This window comes from Mirounga angustirostris, unplaced genomic scaffold (genome assembly GCF_029215605.1).
Source record: "Mirounga angustirostris isolate CCGP_5_RB_7025 unplaced genomic scaffold, mMirAng1.0.hap1 SCAF_15, whole genome shotgun sequence".
NCBI lineage: Eukaryota > Metazoa > Chordata > Mammalia > Carnivora > Phocidae > Mirounga > Mirounga angustirostris.
Window position 1 is genome coordinate 90,611,694 of NW_026991723.1, and position 18,843 is coordinate 90,630,536.

General features: G+C 61.7%; 2 protein-coding genes across 5 annotated transcripts; one reads left to right on the top strand and one right to left on the bottom strand.

The window, feature by feature from the left end:
- The first annotated feature begins 574 nt into the window (after nucleotides 1–574).
- On the top strand, nucleotides 575–10,805 carry CACFD1 (calcium channel flower domain containing 1). Its single transcript, XM_045883465.3, has 5 exons — nucleotides 575–785; nucleotides 3,933–4,005; nucleotides 5,394–5,519; nucleotides 7,950–8,057; nucleotides 8,553–10,805. Exons 1-5 carry the CDS (start codon nucleotides 665–667, stop codon nucleotides 8,641–8,643), a joined length of 519 nt encoding a protein of 172 aa, XP_045739421.1. The 5' UTR covers nucleotides 575–664; the 3' UTR covers nucleotides 8,644–10,805.
- Nucleotides 10,806–10,873: 68 nt separating this feature from the next.
- Nucleotides 10,874–18,608, bottom strand: SLC2A6 (solute carrier family 2 member 6). Of its 4 annotated transcripts, none has more exons than XM_064580032.1 (10): nucleotides 18,285–18,608; nucleotides 17,607–17,769; nucleotides 16,372–16,578; nucleotides 15,661–15,760; nucleotides 14,915–15,126; nucleotides 14,343–14,495; nucleotides 13,608–13,716; nucleotides 13,036–13,230; nucleotides 12,674–12,832; nucleotides 10,874–12,032 (listed from the first exon to the last, which is right to left on the bottom strand). In XM_064580032.1, exons 1-10 carry the CDS (start codon nucleotides 18,371–18,373, stop codon nucleotides 11,947–11,949), a joined length of 1,473 nt encoding a protein of 490 aa, XP_064436102.1. In that variant the 5' UTR covers nucleotides 18,374–18,608; the 3' UTR covers nucleotides 10,874–11,946. The 4 variants fall into 4 exon arrangements, with proteins under 4 accessions (XP_064436102.1, XP_045739418.1, XP_045739420.1 ...); XM_045883462.2 differs by having other exon boundaries at nucleotides 12,687–12,832; nucleotides 18,285–18,602; XM_045883464.2 differs by lacking the exon at nucleotides 14,915–15,126 and having other exon boundaries at nucleotides 12,687–12,832; nucleotides 18,285–18,606.
- Nucleotides 18,609–18,843: the final 235 nt, after the last annotated feature.

Below are 18,843 nucleotides of genomic sequence, written 5' to 3' on the forward strand. Positions count from 1 at the left end.
ACCTGTTAGGGGCCCGGCGAGCCCCAGAGGGTTGACTCTGGTCTCTCAGTGCTTTCCAGTTTGGATTCCCTCCAATCTTAAGTATCTCCTTTGGGACCTCCTACAACATGCAAAAGGCTAGGCGGTGCAAAGTAGGGACTGGACTCTCTGGAAAGGCAGTCTCCAGCCTCTCTGTACCAATAAACGGAATGTGCAGTCTGAGCAGCGTTTCCTTCACATAACCTGTCCACTCGGGCTTGAAAACCCACCCCACGGCATTGCCGGGATTCCCTGGCAGCGGTCGGGCTCCGGACCCTTTCCTGACCTGAGCAAGCCCCACGCCACCCCTAGTGGTCTTCCTTTTTGCTACCCAGGGAGGAGGGGCGAGGGACTGCGCCGAGTCAAGAATGGGCGCCGACCCTGGCGCGCCCGTTAATTCTCCGCGAAGCCCCGCCCCTGCGCCAGCCCGCTGGGAGGGTCTGCCCACCGAGAGCGCCAGGGCCACCGCGCGCCCGCCCCCTACGCTAACGAGCGCGGGCCCTCGGGCGCACCTCGCCGCCGCCCTGCGAGCCCCGCCCCTCATGCTAATGAGCGGCCGCCTCTCCCACAAGGCAGCGCGCCGGGACGACGCGGCCGGCTCCGGAGCCCTTTGTGAGGGCGGCGGGCTGCGCCAGACGGCGGCACCATGAGCGGCTCGGGCGGGGCGGCGGCGGCGGCCGTCAGCTCCGCGCCGCCCGCGCAGGACGAGGGCATGACGTGGTGGTACCGCTGGCTGTGTCGCCTGTCGGGGGTGCTGGGAGCCGTCTGTGAGTACCCGGCCCGGGGGAGGGGCCGGCCCCGCCGCCCACCGCGCATGCGTGCCCGGCCCCGCCCCCTCGGGCGCGCCCCCGCGGGGAGGGGCTGGTGGGCCGGGTTGGGGGGCTCTGCGGGGCGCGCGCGGGGCTGGCGCCTGGCGGTTGCTATGGTTCCCGGCCGCGCGGCCGGCGGCCCCGGGGACGTTCCAGGAGGGCGGGAGCCCCCGCGGCCAAGTCGCCGCCCCCCGCCGCGTCCGAGCGCGGGGACAGCGCGGCCTTTGTGTCGGCGGCGGGGCGGCGGGGCGGCGGGGCGGGGGGGCTTCCCGAGGCTTCCCAGATGCCGCTCGCCGGGCGCCCGCTCAGCCCGGCCCGGAGGCAGCCGCACCTGTTGACTTGGGCGTGGGTGGGGGCGCCAGCCGTCTTAACTTCTGGGCAAGGTTGTTGATACGTGGGGCGGACAAGCAGGCCCCGAGGGAGGGCCGGGCAGTGAGCCGAGGGGACGCGGCCTCTCATCGGGGTCCTCACTGTCCATCCAGAGGCCGGCGCGTTCCCTTTGCTGGCCACTCTGCCTCAGCCGCCTCTCCTCTCCCCTCCTCGTACTCCCAGCGCCATCCCCGACACACATCCTGCCACCCCCCCGAAAGAACACGAACAGCAAGGCAGACCTGCTACAGAAGTAAAACAAAGCTCACACGGCAGGTCTTCGGAAGGCAGATACGCGTCTAGTCCGTTTGAATGGTCCTCTCGCCTCGCCTGTGCCTGCGGCCCTCCGCTTTGGGACTTGCTGGAGGAGAGGGCACCTCCCCTGGACTTGAACGAGTGCCCGCCTGGCACAGAGGGCTGGGGCAGGGCAGATGCTGATCACGTCGGCCAGAAGGAACACCTTTCAGGGTCCCCTTCCAGCCCCACAGTCCTGCCGGTGGGTGGATGCTGGAAGGACGTTCAGGAGTGCAGGGGTGGGAGTGTGCGGCTCAGGCAGGGCACGCCCTTAGCCGGAGGTGATAATGGGACGCGCCCCTGAGTCCCATCTCACTGCCACGTCCCACTGCGTCACTGCTGTTGGAGCAAGCATGTTTTTGACTCTGGAGAGACTGCTGGCTCGAGGTCAGGCCTTAGATAAGATCCTCTCAAGTTTGGCTAGCTGCTTTCCTTGCAGGTCAGAGTGGGGGTCCTGCAGCGAGTGACAGTGGGCGGTGGGGGAGAAAGGAAAGGTTCTGACGGTGGCCGGTGGGCTGTCACCTTCCCACTCTCTTGGATTCAGCAGCCCTGCTGACTCCCTGGTTCACCCTGATATCCCATGCAGTTCTGTGTCTCTCAAAGTGGGGTACCTGGGCCGCCCCAGGACTTCATGGTGTTGGGGCTACAGATGAAGCACCAGGAGAAGCTTGTGGCATCACCCTGAAGTGTCAGTTCACCTGAAGACCGGTGGGAGGGGATTGTTACGCAGACACCAAGTAGTATACCACAGGGGAGGGCGCAAAGCACACAGGAGTGTTTGGGATGAGGGGCGCCTGGCCGGCGCAGTTGGTGGCGTGTGCAACTCTTGATGTTGGGGCTGTGAGTTCAAGCCCCTCGTTGGGTGTAGACGTTACTTAAAAATAAAATCTTAAAAAAAAAAAAAGGCTCAGGGATGAAACAGGAATTCAGATAAGGGTTGTGCTTCTGGTCAGTCACTTCAGGGTAGGGTTGCCCTCCTGGCCGGTGGGGGCCTTGGAGAGGCATTTATTCAGGGTCCTGACAGTCATGTAGAGGCCGTAGCCTGGGAGGGAAGAGGACTGTACAGGATGCCTTCCTCACTTAGCAAGAACACTGGAAACTCCAGGGGCATCTTCCAGCCTTGACTGTTACGGGGCTCCTGGCTGGAGCCTTTCTGTTTGGGTCGAAACCTGGTTCTCCCCCAAGGTTCGCTGTTGGTAGGACAGTGTGGGGAGGGCCGGAGCTGGAGGCGAAATGCTGGCTGCCGCAGGTGTAGACTGCTGTCAGGGGAGCCCAGGCACAGCCAAGAGCCAGGCAGAAGCAGTACTGTGTTGCAGGCACTCACGTCTGTGGCCCTGGGGGGCCTTGCTGCCTGAAAGCCTATGTGCCATGTCCAAGGGGAGTGCCGCCTTTTTAGTAGGCAGAATGTGCCTCTGTCCTTTTAGGAGACCTGGGGGACACACGAGGGCAGTCCCTCTGCAGTTTGGGCTCACTTCATCTGGTTTCCTCCTCCACCGCCTGCAGCCTGCATAGGGTTTCAAGGGAGAACAACAGAATTCCAGGCCCAGCCAGGGATCAGGTACAGAGGTTTAATATTTAATGAACTGGTGGCTAATTGCTGCCTCGGGGCCCAGCTTTCAGCCCCACCCCAGCTAGGGCCCTGGCAGCTGGGCTGGGTGCCGGGCTGGGAGCCAGGGCCCCAGAAGTGCCTGGCTGGCACCGGGAGTTCCGGGAGAAGCGGGCCCCAGAGGCAGCTGGTGTGTGCAGAGGCGGGCCTGGCACACCCTGCCCGTGGGGCGCAGTCAGGAGCGCAGGGCCAGGCTCCACATTTGGGGCATCGGGGCCTGGTGTTTCAGGGGTGGGTGGCCCGGGCTGTGGCACTTGCCTATGTGCAGGAGAGAAAACAGGCCTAAAACAGTGACGAGAACATCCTTAGCTGTGTGCAAGTCACAGCTGACATGGTTACCCAGGGCTGCCTGGTCCTGACTTCTGTTCCGGGAGAGGCCGCTCTGGTCCCAACCAAAATCCAAGCCACATTTTCTGCGTCAGAGCGCTTCTTGTGTGGCCAACCCTGCTAATGGTGGCGCCTGCCTGGCCTGAGCCCTCCAGACTCTTCTCTCTTTTCATCCTCAGTACCTGGCAGTGGGTACGGGTACGGCTGGGGTTCAGAGGCCGGCCCTCCGAGCCACGCATTGGACAGAGGGTGAGACGCCCTCCAAGCCAGCCAGCCACAGCTTTGCTGTGGGGCCTGGGACCAGCCGCTTCCCCTCTCTGAGCCTGCATCCTCATCTGGGATGCCGAGCAGTTATGTTGGTCTCCCTTGTCTCGGGTGGCAGAGGGGAGACTTGTAGGTGCTGTGGGCGGAGGCAAGTGTCGGGTGTCGGAAGGGGTCTGCTGGGGGTCCTTCCCGGCAGGCTCTGTCCCTTCCTCCCTGCTGATTCCTGCTCCTGTCTCGCTTCCAAGCTTGCGCCATCTCAGGCCTCTTCAACTGCGTCACCATCCACCCTCTGAACATCGCGGCCGGCGTGTGGATGATGTGAGTAGCCTCGTGACTATCTTGCCCGGTAGGGCTGGGGCTCGCCATGCAGGGCTTCACCTCCTTCATACCCTGTCATGTTTCGTTTTCCTGATTCTCTGTAGGGGCAGGCCAGGGGAACCCCCATCCAGGCCTTTATTGGGTTTAGGGCTGGGGTCACAAACATGTCCTGAGTTAGAGGCTTGGTGTCTGGTGGGGTTGGAGCCCGGTGCTGGGATCTGGAGCTCCAGCTTGGAGGTGAGCAAGCCACAGACGGGGCAGATTAGAGCTGGTGCGGGATCAGGTGGTTAGAATGCCCTAGATGAATTCCTTGCCCGCCTCCTGCCAGGGTAGCTCATTCCCGTGGGAAGGGAAGGCAGGGGGGGAGCACTGGCCAGTGCAACTCTGGCCGCATCTGAATCACCCAGCGCACGTGAGAGGTGGCCGTGCACCAGGCATTGCCTGTGCCCCCGTGGGACCTGGCCGGGGAGGGGCACGGAGATGGACAGGGTGGAGCCCTGCCCCCAGAGAGCTCAGGCCAGGGCGGAGGCTTGCTGGGTGGGGCCCAGAGACACATGGGGGGATTGGGGTGTTGAGGCACTGAGCCGAGGCTTCAGTGGGCTGAGTCAGAAGACAGGCTGGCCTGGCTGTGGAAGGGCTGGGAGGACGGGCCTGTACAGGAGGCTGGGGAGAGCCAGGGGTGGGGGGATGTGGGTTGTGCAGAGTCCCTGCTCTGGGCTCAGGTGGGCTCCTGGGGCACCTGCAGCTTGAGTTTCTCTTGAACATAGGTAATGAGGGCCCTGGTGTCTGTTACTGTGACCCAGCCATGGAGAACACAAAGACTGGAGCAGACCCCTCAGTCTGTCCCCGCGGGTTAGCTGTCCCCAGCCAGAATACAGGAAGGCACGGGGGAGCGGGGAGAGAACACTACACCACAGGGCTTGCTAAGCTCCCTCCTCCCTGTGTGGCCTTGCCGAGGGTCAGCCCTCAGTGACTGTGGACTGACTGACCCACTCCTGGCCGTCCTGGTGGATGAGCCGCTGCTGGGGACAGCTTTCCCAGTGCTGATGGCCACATGGGTGACAGGGGTGATCATGCTAGTAGCCGAGTGGCGGCTGGCTCTCTGCCCAGTGCTCTGTGTGGAGGGACTCACTGCATGCTTATGGCGGCGCCGTGATGCAGGGGGTCTTGTCTCCTTCGAAGACAGAGGGATAAAGGGAAGACCAGATTCTTCCTCTGGAGCATTCCTTTCGGTTAGGGAGGCTGGTGTGTGGGCAGTGGTTCAGCAGTGGCCCTGAGAGGAAGACGGGGGGGGGGGGGGGCGGGAGGAGGCATTCTGGTGCTGGGCATTGGGGTCCGCCCATATCCCCAGGCCTGTCAGCCTGCCCCTCTCTTTTTCTGCCCTCCAGCATGAACGCCTTCATCCTGTTGCTCTGCGAGGCGCCCTTCTGCTGCCAGTTCATTGAGTTTGCGAACACGGTGGCGGAGAAGGTGGACCGGCTGCGCTCCTGGCAGAAGGCTGTCTTCTACTGCGGGTGAGGGGCCCCAGGGCAGACGGGGACGGTGGGGACATTGAACCCTCCAGGGCCCCTGACACGTTTCCCAAGACTCAGGGAGCTGAAGGGCAGGCACTAGGTAGTGGCTGGCGCGTGGGGGGACTGTCAGCGAGGATGAGGCTGGGAGAGCTTTGCGCAGAGCTCTCTGGTGATGGCCGTTGTGCTGTGTGACCCGCGATGGCGCGGCGGGGGAGTGAGCTCACCGCTGCAGTCTTCCGCACTTCAGATGTGGGATGTGGGTGCCCCGTGGCCTGCTGTGTGATAGAGAAAAGTGAGCAGTGCTTGGAATGTTGGCCCATCATTTGGGAGTTGTTAACTAGATTCTGGTAGGTTCATAGAATGTGTTTGTGGGCAGCCTTTCAAGAGTGTGGCCCGTCCAGGTGCCCTGACATGAGGGCGAGTTGCAGAACAGAAATGGTCGCCTTTCTATATGCTTCCCTTTGATTTTCCCACTTCTAACAACAGATTCCGTACGCAGCCCTGTCCACCTGAGTCATGAGGTTGAACTAATTTCAGGATGTGTCTAATACACAGAAGCTTCGGAACAGCGCTGGTGCCTAGGAGGCCCTCAGCAGCTTCTGGCAGCAACAGCAGTAGTTACTAGGGTTTAGGTTATCTTTGAAATGAAAGCGGAGACGTTTGGTGGAGGCCAGTGGTTTTGACGCACCAGACACGCATTCTTTCCGCTCTGGAGCCACTTCCCGCTGGTCTCCACCACAGAGTAATACAGGATCACAGAGCGCTGCCTGTCATCGTGTCCTTTGCCTTGACCTTTTTTTTTTTTAAGAAATGTATTTTAAAAATACTAACAGTAACATGCATTCATTAAGAATGATTTGGAAAATATTAAAGCCCCCCTACTTGGAACGCTTTGGTAAGTTTTGGTCTGCTACTCTGCAGGCAGCTTTTTAAACCGATTTCTGACACGGTCATACCCATTCTAAAGGAATTTGTATCCTCCTTTTTTTCACTTCATATCGTGATATAAACATTTTCAGGATCACTACAAAGACTTTAGGACGTTACTTTTAATGATGGGAATATTTATTCCACTGTGTACGTCATGCTTTTTCTTAATTTGTTAACTGTGGTGCAAATCAAATCAAACCGTGATAACCCGCGATGTGCCAAAGCTTTTTCTGTGATGCTTTTCTTAGGATATGTTTCCAGATGTGCACTTACTAGGTCAGAGATCACAGTCATTGAAAAGGCTTCAGTACATGACTACATTGCTTTCGAGTTTCTGTCACCTCTCTAGCCTCCCAGTGTGTGCACCATTTTACACTTGTGTCCGTTGTTTCGGAGGTGAGGTGTTTTTCCAGACGGCTTTGCTAACTGCATTTTCTTTTTTGGAAATGGTCTAGTTTACTTTTTACCTTTTGGCATCTTAATGTTTTACTTAGTAAGTTCTACGTTTCCTGTAATGAACATTTCTCAGTGCTTTGTTATATTTTATGCAAATATTTTTCCAGCCTGTGTGCTTTTGTTTTGACTGAAGATTTTCCCTCATGGTGATTTCTGTTATTCTTTTATTACCTAGAAATTTTATGACCACAGTAAAACCTCAGATCACTTGTCCCGCCTGAATAGAGTCAGGTGGAATTCCACTGGTGGTCCAGTCTTACCTTCTTTGTGTGCAGGGTGCGTGTGGGCAGGGGAGGCCTCTGGGCAGACAGTCTGGCCCAGGGAAGCAACAGGACAGAGTGCTGGTCCTCCAGACGCAGTATCTTCCTGAGTAGGTAACCTAGCCGCCACCCTGGTCTGGGAATCCCTGCCAGAATCTAGAGTCAGCCCCATGGCTACTCAAGCCAGAGCCGACACCTGCCGCCAGGTGGCGCCAGACAGAGGTCGGGACCAGACGGAGCTGCGGCTGCTCCGGCCGGGAACCTAGCAAGCAGGAAACCCCATGCCTTGTGCAGTTGAAGCTTTGGGTTCTTGGGTGGTGAGATGTGGCCGGTTTTACTACAGTGCAAAGAGCTACCATGTATCTGGTGCTGATGTTGTTCCGGGCATTGTACTGTGTCGTTAACACTAACACGGGAGGAATTCAGGGACTTGCTGAGTCACAAAGCCACTAGGGGGTGGACTGACATGCGATTTTCTGGTCGATTTTCTGGTCGGCCTGTTTTATGGACAGGGAGGGCAGACTATCCCAGTACTTTTTCATCCTTTGTGTGCCACAGACCCTGTCAACGATCTGATGAAGGCTTTACATCTTCTCCCCGAAAATACACAGAATTTCGCAGACAAGTGCCTGTGTGTCTAAGGACTTTCTGAAGCCTGGCTGTGAACCTGTGTCCGGACTGATTTCTCGGGACCCTTCCTGCACCTGGTGTCTGGGGAGGGGGCCTGGAAGCGGCGAGGCCGCCGCAGGGCGGGAGTACCCCCTGACCTCTGCCTCTCTCGTAGGATGGCCATCATTCCCGTCGTCATCAGCCTGACCCTGACCACGCTGCTGGGCAATGCCATCGCATTCGCTACTGGGGTGTTGTATGGACTCTCTGCTCTGGGCAAGAAGTGAGTGTGCCTCTCCTGGCCCCCCGCGGGGGGGATCTTGACATCCTGCCTCCTGAAAGTCTCAGGGAGGAGGGTCTGGGAGGGGCCTCGTTACCCCTCTGCGGACACTGAGGCACAGAGGCTGTCAACATCCTCGGGGTGTTCAGCTCTAGGGGACAGGAGCAGGAGGGCTCGTGGGCTTCTGCTGGCCTGGTCGTACCTCGCCACAGCCCATAGTGGGGCTGGCAGGTCTGTGGCTTGGGAGAGCCTCTTCCTCTGTCCTCAGAGCTCGGACTGCAACTCTGAGTCCTTCTCCACCCAGCACCCCAGGCAGCCGTGCCACTCTTAGAGGGGACCTGTCTGCCATCCCAGCAGCAGGGTGTCTGGGGAAACCAGAGCCCAGTAGGGTGTCCCTGCAGGTCGTGCCTTGGTCACAGGCCAGGAATCTGATAGTGGCTGGGAGGGCTGTGTGCCTGGGGTCTTTCCCCCCGTGACGCTGACTCGCTCTCTCCCCAGGGGCGATGCCATCTCCTATGCCAGGATCCAGCAGCAGAAGCAGCAGGGGGATGAGGAGAAGCTCACGGACACCCTGGAGGGGGAGCTGTAATGTGAGCTTCCTGCTCGCTCCTGTGCCTCTGTGTGGACACGTCCTGCAGGGATGAGGCCTGGAGCATTGACCCTGAAGGACAGCCTGGAAGAGGAGCCTTTGCCTGGCTCCCATCAGCCCCTCTACCCCCGTCCCTATCCCTGGAGTCCTCTTCTGTCTTCTCCTTTCTCTAGCTTGGTGTCTCCCGGCCCTGGGCCTCGGCCAGCAGGAAGGAGACTGGCAGTGACAGCGGGCAGCCCCAGGGGTGACCCAGGCCACAGGGCTGGAGGCAGAGCAGAGCCTGGCCCCACGCACAGCTGGCCTGGCTCAGCCGGAAACAGGCCGTCGTGTGCATTTCCAGACTCCCACCGGGGATCTGCTGAACGCTTGGGAGGAGCTTCCCCCAGAGATGCTGGGCCCGGGCATTGGGCAGAGGGAGCCTCCTCTTGGCTCTCCAGGCAGGAAAGTATGCTGTAGGCTGAGCCACCTGGGCCCCCTCTGTCCACCTGTCACTGGGACAGAGTGGTGCCCTGCTGCCCATGGTCTGCCGCTGCCCGGGCCCCTCCCTGCCTCTCTGTTCTCTCGTGGGAGCCCACAGCACTCCCGGGATGCTTCTAGAGTACCCAGAACAGCAGCCTTGGCAGCGGCTGGACGTCCGGGGAGTGCTCCCTCCCCCAGCTCCCTGGAAGCTTGGACAAGCTGTTCCAGGATACTTCTCATGGGCCTGGCCTGGGCCCCCAGGTTCTCCCCTCAACCCCCAAGGCCCTGGTGCTAAGGGAGTGGGGAGGGCAGGCTCTCCTCTCCCATGGGGCTGTTTGTCCACCTCTCTGGTGTGGTCCTGCCGTGTTAGCAGTGGCCCAAGCCCAGTTAGTAGGTCTAAGCTCGACCCACCGATACTGCTGCTGGCCTGCCCCCGACCCTGCCTTCGGGGAGCTTCTTGCCTTTGAGAGCTGGGCAGAGGCCAGAGCTGCCTCCGCCACCATGAGCTGTACCCAGGCCACCTGGGAACAAAGCCTGTGCGGGGGGCATGAGGAGGCGGCCCTGCCTGGGCTGTGCACCGTCTCCCCCGGCCTCCTTCCATGCCAGTGTTCCTGTGTCCCCCGCGTATGTCCGCCTCAGCCCGCTGACGGCTCCGCTCACCGGACTTGCCCCCAGCTGCTAGGCCTGTCTGATGGGACCTGACGGAGCCCAGGCGGCACTGGGCAGAAATGGGCGGTGTAGAAAAGGCTCCATCTGGGGCCTAGCTCTGCTCTTCCTTCTCCCAGGACCCTGGCGGCACCTGCTCACGGCCCCGAGCTCAGCCCCAGTCCTGCTTTGTTGGACCTTGGGCTGTGTCCAGATCCTTGCTTCCCAGAGGGAGCGCTCCTCTCAGGGGCTTGTTAGTGTTGGACAGCAGGAGGGGCAGTTACTGTCCTGGGGACACATCCCAGGGCTCCTGGTCAGCAGTGGCCCCCGGCGGCCTTCCAGAGGGCCTGACCAGGCTGGGCCCCCAGGTGGCAAGGGCACTGCAGCGTGGCTGGCCTGGTGGGACACGTGCCTTCGGGGGTCCTCTGGGACCACCTTTCTCAAACAAGCGCTAGGTTCAAAGGGCTGTGGGCTCTAGACCTCTCCAGGCGGGCGGGTGTGTCTCTGTGTCTGCCGTGTGTGTGTTTGTGTGTCTTCTGCGTGTGCTGTAAGACCTGTCTACCTCCCAAGAGGAGCGCCCCTCTTGGTTCATTCTTACCCAGGAAGTGGGACGCAAGGGTCACTCCTGCCCACCCCTCCTGCCCCTGCGGCAGGGGCCTTGATGGCGGGGGCTTCCTTCTTCAGGAGGAGGGGGGCTGGCTCTGTGTTCAGGAAGGCTGCACCTCTACCCTGTTGGGAAGTCGGGTGGGGGTCAGGTGGGCTCTAGAGGCAGGCGCAGAGGTGGGAGGGCCCTCCAGCCCCTCAGTCACCGGCCAGGATGGACCCGAGGTTCCCAGCGAGTAGGGCTAAGCAATCCTGGAGCAGTGACCCCATCCCTCAGTGTGGGGTGCCGCCTCGCAAGGAACATCTGTCCAGCTGGCAGAAGGGGCTGGGCCGCCAGGTTCCACTCCTGCCTCCATGGGTCTGGACTCTGTTGTCTCGGGGCCCTCACCTTCTCAGTGTTCGGTGTGCATTTTGAGCAATAAAGCCTGGCGGGAGTTTGTATGCTCGCTCATATACTGCCTGTTCCCTCCACACCCCCAGCCCCACCCCTGGTGCCGTAAGCAAGCAGGCTGGGACCACTGGCCCTGGGAGTAACTGCCATTTTATTGAGGACCTTCTGTGCGGCTGGCCCTGTCCCAATCCTGCTCACAGCATCTAAGACGAGGAGTGTGGCTTGCCGAGGTCACACAGCTGGGGAGGGCTGAGTTTGTGGGACAGAGCCAACCCGCGGCCAGGCTCTCCCCCACTGGCTGCCTCGCCCCTTCCCTCTGCCTTACTGTGGACAGGTCGGGGGTGGCCGGAGGGGGCCTTGCCTAGGGCAGCAGGCCCTGGCAACCTTGGCTGAGAGTTTGGGTCTAGCCAAACCTGGCTGCTGGGTGGGCTCCCCCATCTGCAATATACCCCATCCTGCCAGTCCAAGGCCAAGAGCCTGATTTATTTTTACAAATAGGGTGAACATGGTTTGCAGACAGGAACACTTGCGCCCCGTTTCCAGAGGTTGGGTGGGTGCAGGAGGAAGTGTCTGTGCTGGGTCTTGGGCCCTGGCCTGTGGGAGTCTAGAATGTTCCCCATAGTACCCATAAACTTTTAGAAGTACAGATTTGTCTTCCTCCCTGTAGTCAAATTGTTCCGTGGTGACTAAGCGGATCAGAACAAAATGGCACGATGATGTCCCTGTGTGGATCCATCCACCGTCTCCTGCCCTGTGCTCTCTCCTCGTTATAGCCCTCTGGGCGCATCCTCTGCACCCAAGTAAGGAACCAGGCCCCAGGTCAGCCAGCAGGGCCTTGTCCTGGCCCCCGGGCCGTGTGCTCCCCTGTGGCCCATGGCTGCCTCCTCTGCCGGTGCGTCTTGGCCGATGAGTGTGCAACACGGCAGGCTGCCTGAGCTGGGGCCTAGGATGGAGAGGGGTGCTGCCTGCCCAGAGCCAGAACGTGCCCTGTGGGGGGCCTGCCATGCTTCTGTCTGGTCCTCCTGTGTTCCGTCAGATGGCAGATTGCTGCTGCCTTCGGGCTCAGCGTGCAGGCTTGTGGCCAGCGCAGAGGCCTTGCGCCCAGTGGTTTGGCACCCCGGGCGGGGACCCTCACCTAGTGCAGGAAGGACCTCCTCCCAGTGCGGAAGAAGGACTCAATCTGCTCCAGCGACCGGCCCTTGGTCTCAGGCACCCAGCAGCCAGTGAACACCAGGCTGGCCAAGCAGATGGCAGTGAAGAAGAAGAAAGGCACGTGGAGGCCGAAGGCGTTCTGGGGGTATGGAAGGGATGCCTGGTCACACGAGGGGGGGTGGTTCCTGGGACCCTTCTAGTGTTAGCCAGCCTTGAGGGGCCTTCCCCTTACTCCCCCGCTCAGGGGTCTCCCTGGGCTCCTCACTGCCTCCCGCATGAGACACAAATGCTTTAGCATGGCCCGCCCTGGCCGGGAGCTCTGGCCTCAGCCTCGGCTCAGACGGCCACCTCTCTCCCACCTGCAGGAGGCCTGCACCCCCTAGCCTGGCGGGAGCAAGCTCCTGTGTTTCTGGAGCCACCACAGACGTCCTCCTGCCCTGCCCCAGGCTCATCTGCGCCTCTGCCGGGGCTGTGCCCACCACGTGTGCTCCCAAGCCCTGCCCTGACCCACTGGCTACACCAGGGGCAGCCCTGGCCCTGGCTGCCCCAGTCACACTGTCCCTCCCGGGAGCTGGGAACGAGATTCCGGTTGGCTTCAGGGCCTGTTGGGGTCTGAGCCAGCAGTGGGGAGAAGGGCACATAGCGCCCTATGTGGGCTGGCCAGCAGGGACCCTGCCGGGAGACCCCAACTGCCACCCGGACAGAAGGCCCTCTGGGCTCACTTGTCCTGGCCCGGGAGTACCTGTGGGACACTCCGAGGACTTGACCGAGAAGCCCCACCTGAGTTACTCACCACCACCAGCAGGAAGGACTTGGTGAGGGCAAAGGCAGTGAGCCAGCTGACGAGCACGCAGAGCCCCGAGGCCACACCGCGGGCTTGCAGGGGCAGGATCTCCGACATGAGGAGCCAGGTGATGGGCCCCCAGCCCATGGCGTAGCCTGCCAACAGAGAGGACGAGGGGCCTCTGCTGCCTGCACGGAGCCACCGAGACCCCCGGGTCGCCAACCCCGCTGACACACCAGGACCACGGTGCCCCGCCCATGCCCTAGCAGGGCCCTCACACCTGAGCACAAGCCAGTCCCCCTCTGGCTGGCCATCAGCCTCCCGAGCCCTCATCCTGGTGCAGTCGCTGCACACCTACCTGTGATGAAGAGCATGGTGGCCACCAGGGGCACGAGGGTGAGGTAGCTGGAGGGGGTGGCCAGGGGCTGCTCTGTGCCCTCCAAGGACACACTCTCGAGGCCCATGGTGCTCATGGTGCTGTTGGGAGTCAGAGGCTTCGGACCGAAGTAGACATACAGCCCCAGCGTCAGGTTGGCCACAAACATAATGGTGGCTGTGGACAGACAGGTGGCCCTCAGGAGGGGGGGCCAGGACCCTCTGAGCCGGTGCTTCCTCTGCATAGCCCCTCAGCACCCTGCGCCCTACGCGGGCCAGTTCTCATCCAGGCGGCCGCCACGGCCAGTGACCGGATGCTTCCTGCAGAGCAGCAAGCTCTGCCTGCCTGCGTTGGAGCTTCGGTCACACTGTGGCCCCCACAGGCCCTCCTGCCGCAGCGGGTGTATGCCAGGCCCTGTGCTGGGTGCTGGGGAGGCAGGACCCACAGGGCAGGTGGGACGACCCCGCACCCCACCCGGGAGCTCCCAGCCACAGCGCGCCCTGCGCGGGCCGGCGTGCCATCGTCAGCAGCAGGAGGAGGCGGCGAGTGCTCACCTGAGATGAAGAGCAGAACCTTGCGGCCAGCCAGGTCCATGGTGAGGGCGGCGATCAGCACGGAGAAGAGCCTCACGGCCCCCACGATGGCCGCATCGTCCTTCGGGGGCTGCAGGGAGGAAGCCGCTAGGGCTGAGGGGCTCCAGCGTGCTGCTTCCTGTCCCACCCGTACCCCAACAAGGGGCCGCGGGACGCTCCGGTCCCAGGCTGTGGCCACAGCTCCTTTGGAGCGTTGAGCTGCTGAGCAGGCACCATGTGTCAGGTGCTTCCTCTGGTCACCCAGCCTAGCCCACAGGGCCCCCCGGGCCAGCATGGAACCCAGCGCCACAATGACTTGTGGGACTGCACTGTCACTAATCTTTCAATCTCTTCTCCCTCTGAGTCTAGGACCGGCCGGCGCAGGCACACCCTCTAATCTCCTGTCTACAGAGGCGGAAGCTGAGGTTTGGAGGTAAGGGACTTCCCTCAGTGAGCGGCAGATGTTCTGAACCTGGGGTCCGTGACCCCGAAGGGCTCCGCACTTCTAGACAACGGGTTCCTTTGGAATCCCGGATATTTTAAAATATGTAAGTTTACTTATAAACATTATTCTGAGAACAGGGACATGGCACAAAACCAGCTAGGAGACCCTGGCGGGCTCCACAGGGCACACGCACCCCTGACACGAGCCACAGGGCAGGTGCTCAGTAAGGGACGGCCTCCCAGATGCCGGGTGGTGTGGGGTCGGGCTCTCACCAGAAGGACGGCAGTGCTTTCGAAGATGGGCTGCAGGTAGACAAGGATGGGCGTGATGCCCATCAGTTGCTGCAGGAAGCGCATCAGCAAGGCGATGAGGATGGGTCGGTACATGTGGGGGTTCCGGGCCTCGGCCCACGACATGTGGGTGCTCTAGAAACATGAAGCTGCCACTGAGGGGGAGCTGTGCCGGCCCCTCCAGCAGGCTTCACCCTGCCCTGGGTTGCATAGGGCTGGGTAGGAGACTCCCTCCTCTCTTCCCCCAGGAAGGACCCTGTGCCTGGAGGCAGTCCAGGCCATGCACAGGCCTGGGGGACCCCCGCCTGAACCCCAGGCTCTTGGATGAGCGGGTGGGTCAAGGAAGATTTTTGATTGTAAGGGTCTCTGTGTGCCCAGGCATTGGCAGCACGGAGCACGTGCTCTGGGTCAAGTGTGGCAATATCTCCCCTCCCCCCGGTTCTTGGAGGTGGGAGCTGCTCTTATCCCCATTCCCCGGGAAAAGCAACCAAGGCTCAGATAGGCCTAGCGGCTGCCGCAGCCACACAGAGCTGTGCACCCCAACCCTCCCACACCTGTCTGCGGACGTTGTCCTGGATCTGCTGGAACTCCCAGCGGATGTCGGTGTCAGCCCCACGGAGCCAGGCCAGCGCCCGCAGCGCCTCTGTGTCCCTGCCCCGTGAGAGCAGGAAGCGAGGGGAGTTGGGCATGAAGCTGAGCAGCAGGATCATGATGAGCACGGGCCCTTCCCCGGCCACAGCCAGCCAGCGCCATGGCAGCAGGAGGCCTGGAGGTGAGGATGGGGTGAGGAGCTGGGGTCCAGGCTGGACAGAGTCCCCTCCCGTCGAGGCCTCTGAGCAACCTCATCTGTCCTCAAGGGCTAGTCCCAGGGCCACCTCCCACAGGAAGCCTACCCTGGTTGCCCCAAGCCTCTGTGATCTACACCAGGAGGGGCCCCAGGGATTGCTTGGCCCCTAGCACCAGGCCCAGCACATAGAAGGAGGTCCCTGGAGGGTCTCAAGGGCCATGGCAGGGTGATAGAGAGGTAGCCTGAGCAGGCAAGGCCCCAGGCTTCTACCCCAAATCCCCACCCCGTCTCAACCAGATGGGCTCTGATCTCTTTTCTATATGGACTTCCCATATGGCCAGAGAGAGGCAGGGTATTGCCTAGATGTACATAGCACAGTGGTATCTTGTCCCCCAGCTGGGGTTTGTTTTGGGGCGTGTTCACTGCCTTTCCAGCCCTGTCTGCTCAGCGGTACCCTGTCACTCCCACCCCTGCACACAGGAGGTGCTCAGTGCTCATTTGGATGATACTTGCCAAGGGCGTAGAGGGACAGAGATCCGAACACTGCCATGAGCTGGGGCGTGGCCCCCAGGGCCCCACGAACACTCGGGGTAGCAATCTCAGACACGTACACCTGCAAGACACATCGGCCCACCCAGGGCCTTTGGTGAGATGTAGGCTCTTGGGCCTGGCTAAGATGGGAGAGGTGGCCCCGGTGAACCTTGGGAAGTGACAAGTGGGGTCTTCTGATGGGGCTCTTGTCCTGATTGTGACTCTGTCCATTTCCCTAACCGTCAAGTGGGCGGAAGTGCTTGCCTTTGAAACGGGCAGCATGAGGTGGGGAGGCGGGAGGCCCATAGGCACCCAGACTCGGCTCCTCCCGGGCATCCCTAGCCCCCTGCTGGCCTTGCCCTGGCCCCTGACAGGGTGTGGGTGCAGCTGTGGGAGGAATCCTAGGGAGGGGAGAGACTTCCCCTTTCCCCATTGCTCAACGCAGATTTTCTTCAGTTGAGCAATGTGCCTGACTGTCGGGAAATGGGGTGGGAACTTGAAGGAATCTAAAGTGAGGTCGGCTGGGGATGTGGGGACAGATTAGCTGCCCTGCTGCAGGTGAGCTGAGGTTCCCCGGCAAACATATCTCCATTGACCGGGGGGCTGGGAGGGGGGCCGGGAGACTTCAGCCACGTGGTTGTTAGCACAGTGCTGAGGCAGTGAGGGGACAGGGGTGGGCAGTCCTGGCCTTACCGGGATGCAGGCAGCTGTGAGACCCCCAGCGAAGCCTGTCAGCGTCCTCCCCAGCAGCAGCATCCAGAAGCCGTGGGCACCTGCCATGAGCGCGTAGCCGGCTGCTGATGGTACAGCTGAGAACATGATGCTGAGCTTCCGGCCCAGGAGGTCGTTGAGAACCATAGCACTAAGGCCCCCAGCTGCTGCACCCAAGGTAAATATGGACTGCAGAAAAAGGGTGGAGGGCAGACATGTGTGGGCACCCAACACTCCTACCCCCCATCAGAGCCTAGGGGCAGCCACTTTTCTAGGCTGATCGTGAGATCCCTGCCTGCAGGATCCAGGCCCTGACTGGTAGTGAGCCTCCTGTCTCCAGAGGTGTGCAAGCATCATGTGCACAACCCTTTGTTAGAGATGCCACCATGGGGAGTCCTGCTCTGGGGAGTAATGTGGGGCCACCTCTCCATAGTGGTTCAGCTTAGCCGAACGTTTAAATGTCTAATACTATTACGGCAGACAGGAGAATTCTGTGACCTGAAGTCCCTGGCATTTTTAGATTTGGGGGTTCTTGGATTCCCTGTAGAGTGTAGTGAGTAGGATCCAGTCAGTGACTTGGGCACATTGCTTAGCCTATCCGAGCCTCAGTTTCTTTAGCTGTTTTATGGGAACAGCAGGAGTACCCACCTCATAGGGTTGGCCCTGGAGTCAACTAGCTCTCATGTACAGTGCCCAGCAGCACTCCCCTGGCACATACTGAGTGCTCAGTACACACTGGGTATCATCTTAGCTGCTCTGTTGTAATTGTAAATTGGAGGCTACTGAGATGGTAATTCTAGCATCCTGGGACTCTCAGGGCCCCCGCTCTTCCCTCCCACGTGCCCACACTCAATCCGGGGGCCCTCCTTGCCCCAGCCAGTGCCTCTTCCCATTGGCATCTGAGGCCCCTGCCCCCCATCATCCAGGGAGGTGCCCTCTCTGTTGTGGCAGTCCGGCTGTGGGGGTCTGTGGGGGGGCCTGGGGCAGGAGGGAGACCCGGAGGACCACCTCTCCACAGTCTCCTTCCCACAGCTTCTTAGCAATCACTTCCTCCTTATATTTCAGAGCAATCATCTGACCTCACTCACCCACTGCCACTCCTACAACCTGGTGAGGATCAGGGAGGGGGAAGACCAGGGCCCTACAGGGGGGCCCTAGCTTCGTGGGTCCCCGCTCACCCTGCTCTGCCCGTCTCCAGCTCAGAGGAGGGCCCTTACCCCAAACCAGGATGCCTGGCTTTTGGTCAGACTCAGGTCCGGGTCCAAGGAGTGCTCCAGGGCTGGGATGACAGGGGACGTGTAGACCAGGGCATACCCGAAGCTGAAATTGCCCAGCACGGCGGCAAAGGTGGCCAGGAACACCCTCTTGTTCTGTGGGGCCCTGGTGGTGGTGGGGGCGGGCAGAGTGATGAGGTCTTGGAGCTCCTCCTCCCCCCGCGGCTGAAAGGCTGCGGGTCCTGAGCCCAGTGGCTGCCGGCTGGGGCTCGGAGGGCAGCGCTGGGTTGGGCTGGGCCGAGGGCTCCCAGACCTTGTGTCCTCTCGCTTGGAGAATCCCCAGGACAGTCCCCAAAGCCCACCCCCGTGGCTGAGACATGGGGGAAGGGGCACTTCTCTCTAGCAGAGGAGGCTTGCCTTCCGCTGGCAGCTTTGCCTCTGAAGCTTGCTGTGTGACCTTAGGCAAGCAAGCCCCTTGCCCTCTCTGGGCTTCCCTCACCCTGGCTGCGCCAGCTGGGGGCTGGGCCTGCTACGGGGGGAGAACAGCTCCTTAAATAGGACTGGGGTGTCTGGGGCAGAAGGGGGCCAGACGGACCTTTGCTGGACACTCACGGAAGGTCAGAGAAGGCCCAAGGCGGAAGCCGGCCCCTACCCGCAGCCCCCATGCCCCGCGACTCTCACCCGACCCGCGTCCTCTCCCCCGGCGACGGGGACTTCTCAGGGAAGGTGTCGTAGTCCGGGCCCTCGGCTCCCAGCAGCGGCTCCTGCATGGCCGCCCTCGCTCGCAGTGTCCGTGCGGCCGCCGAGGGGCCGGGTGCGGGCGGGCAGCTCCGGCCAGTAGACGCTCCGGGCAGCAGCGGCTCCGAGCATCCGGCGCAGGCTGCAGCTCCACCCCTCGGCCGCGATTGGCTGCGAGGCGGCCCTGCGGAGCCGGGGCCGGCCAATGGGGCCGCCGCGAGCGGTGCGGATGCTCGGATGCGGATGCTCGGATGCGGGCGCGGCGCCGGGGCGGGGCGCGGGCGGCGTGCGGGGCCCGGCCGGGCTTTCCCAGGGCGCGGACCCGGGAGCGGAGCGCGGGCGGACTTTCCCGGGGCGCGGGCGGCGGGGCGGGGCAGGGTGCGGGGCTCCGCGGGGCTTTCCTGAGGCGCGGACACCGGGGCGGGGCCAGGTTTTAAATGGGCGTGACCCGCACCTCGTGCGCCCCGGGAGGCCCCTGGGCTGGCCCTTCAGATGGGAACCC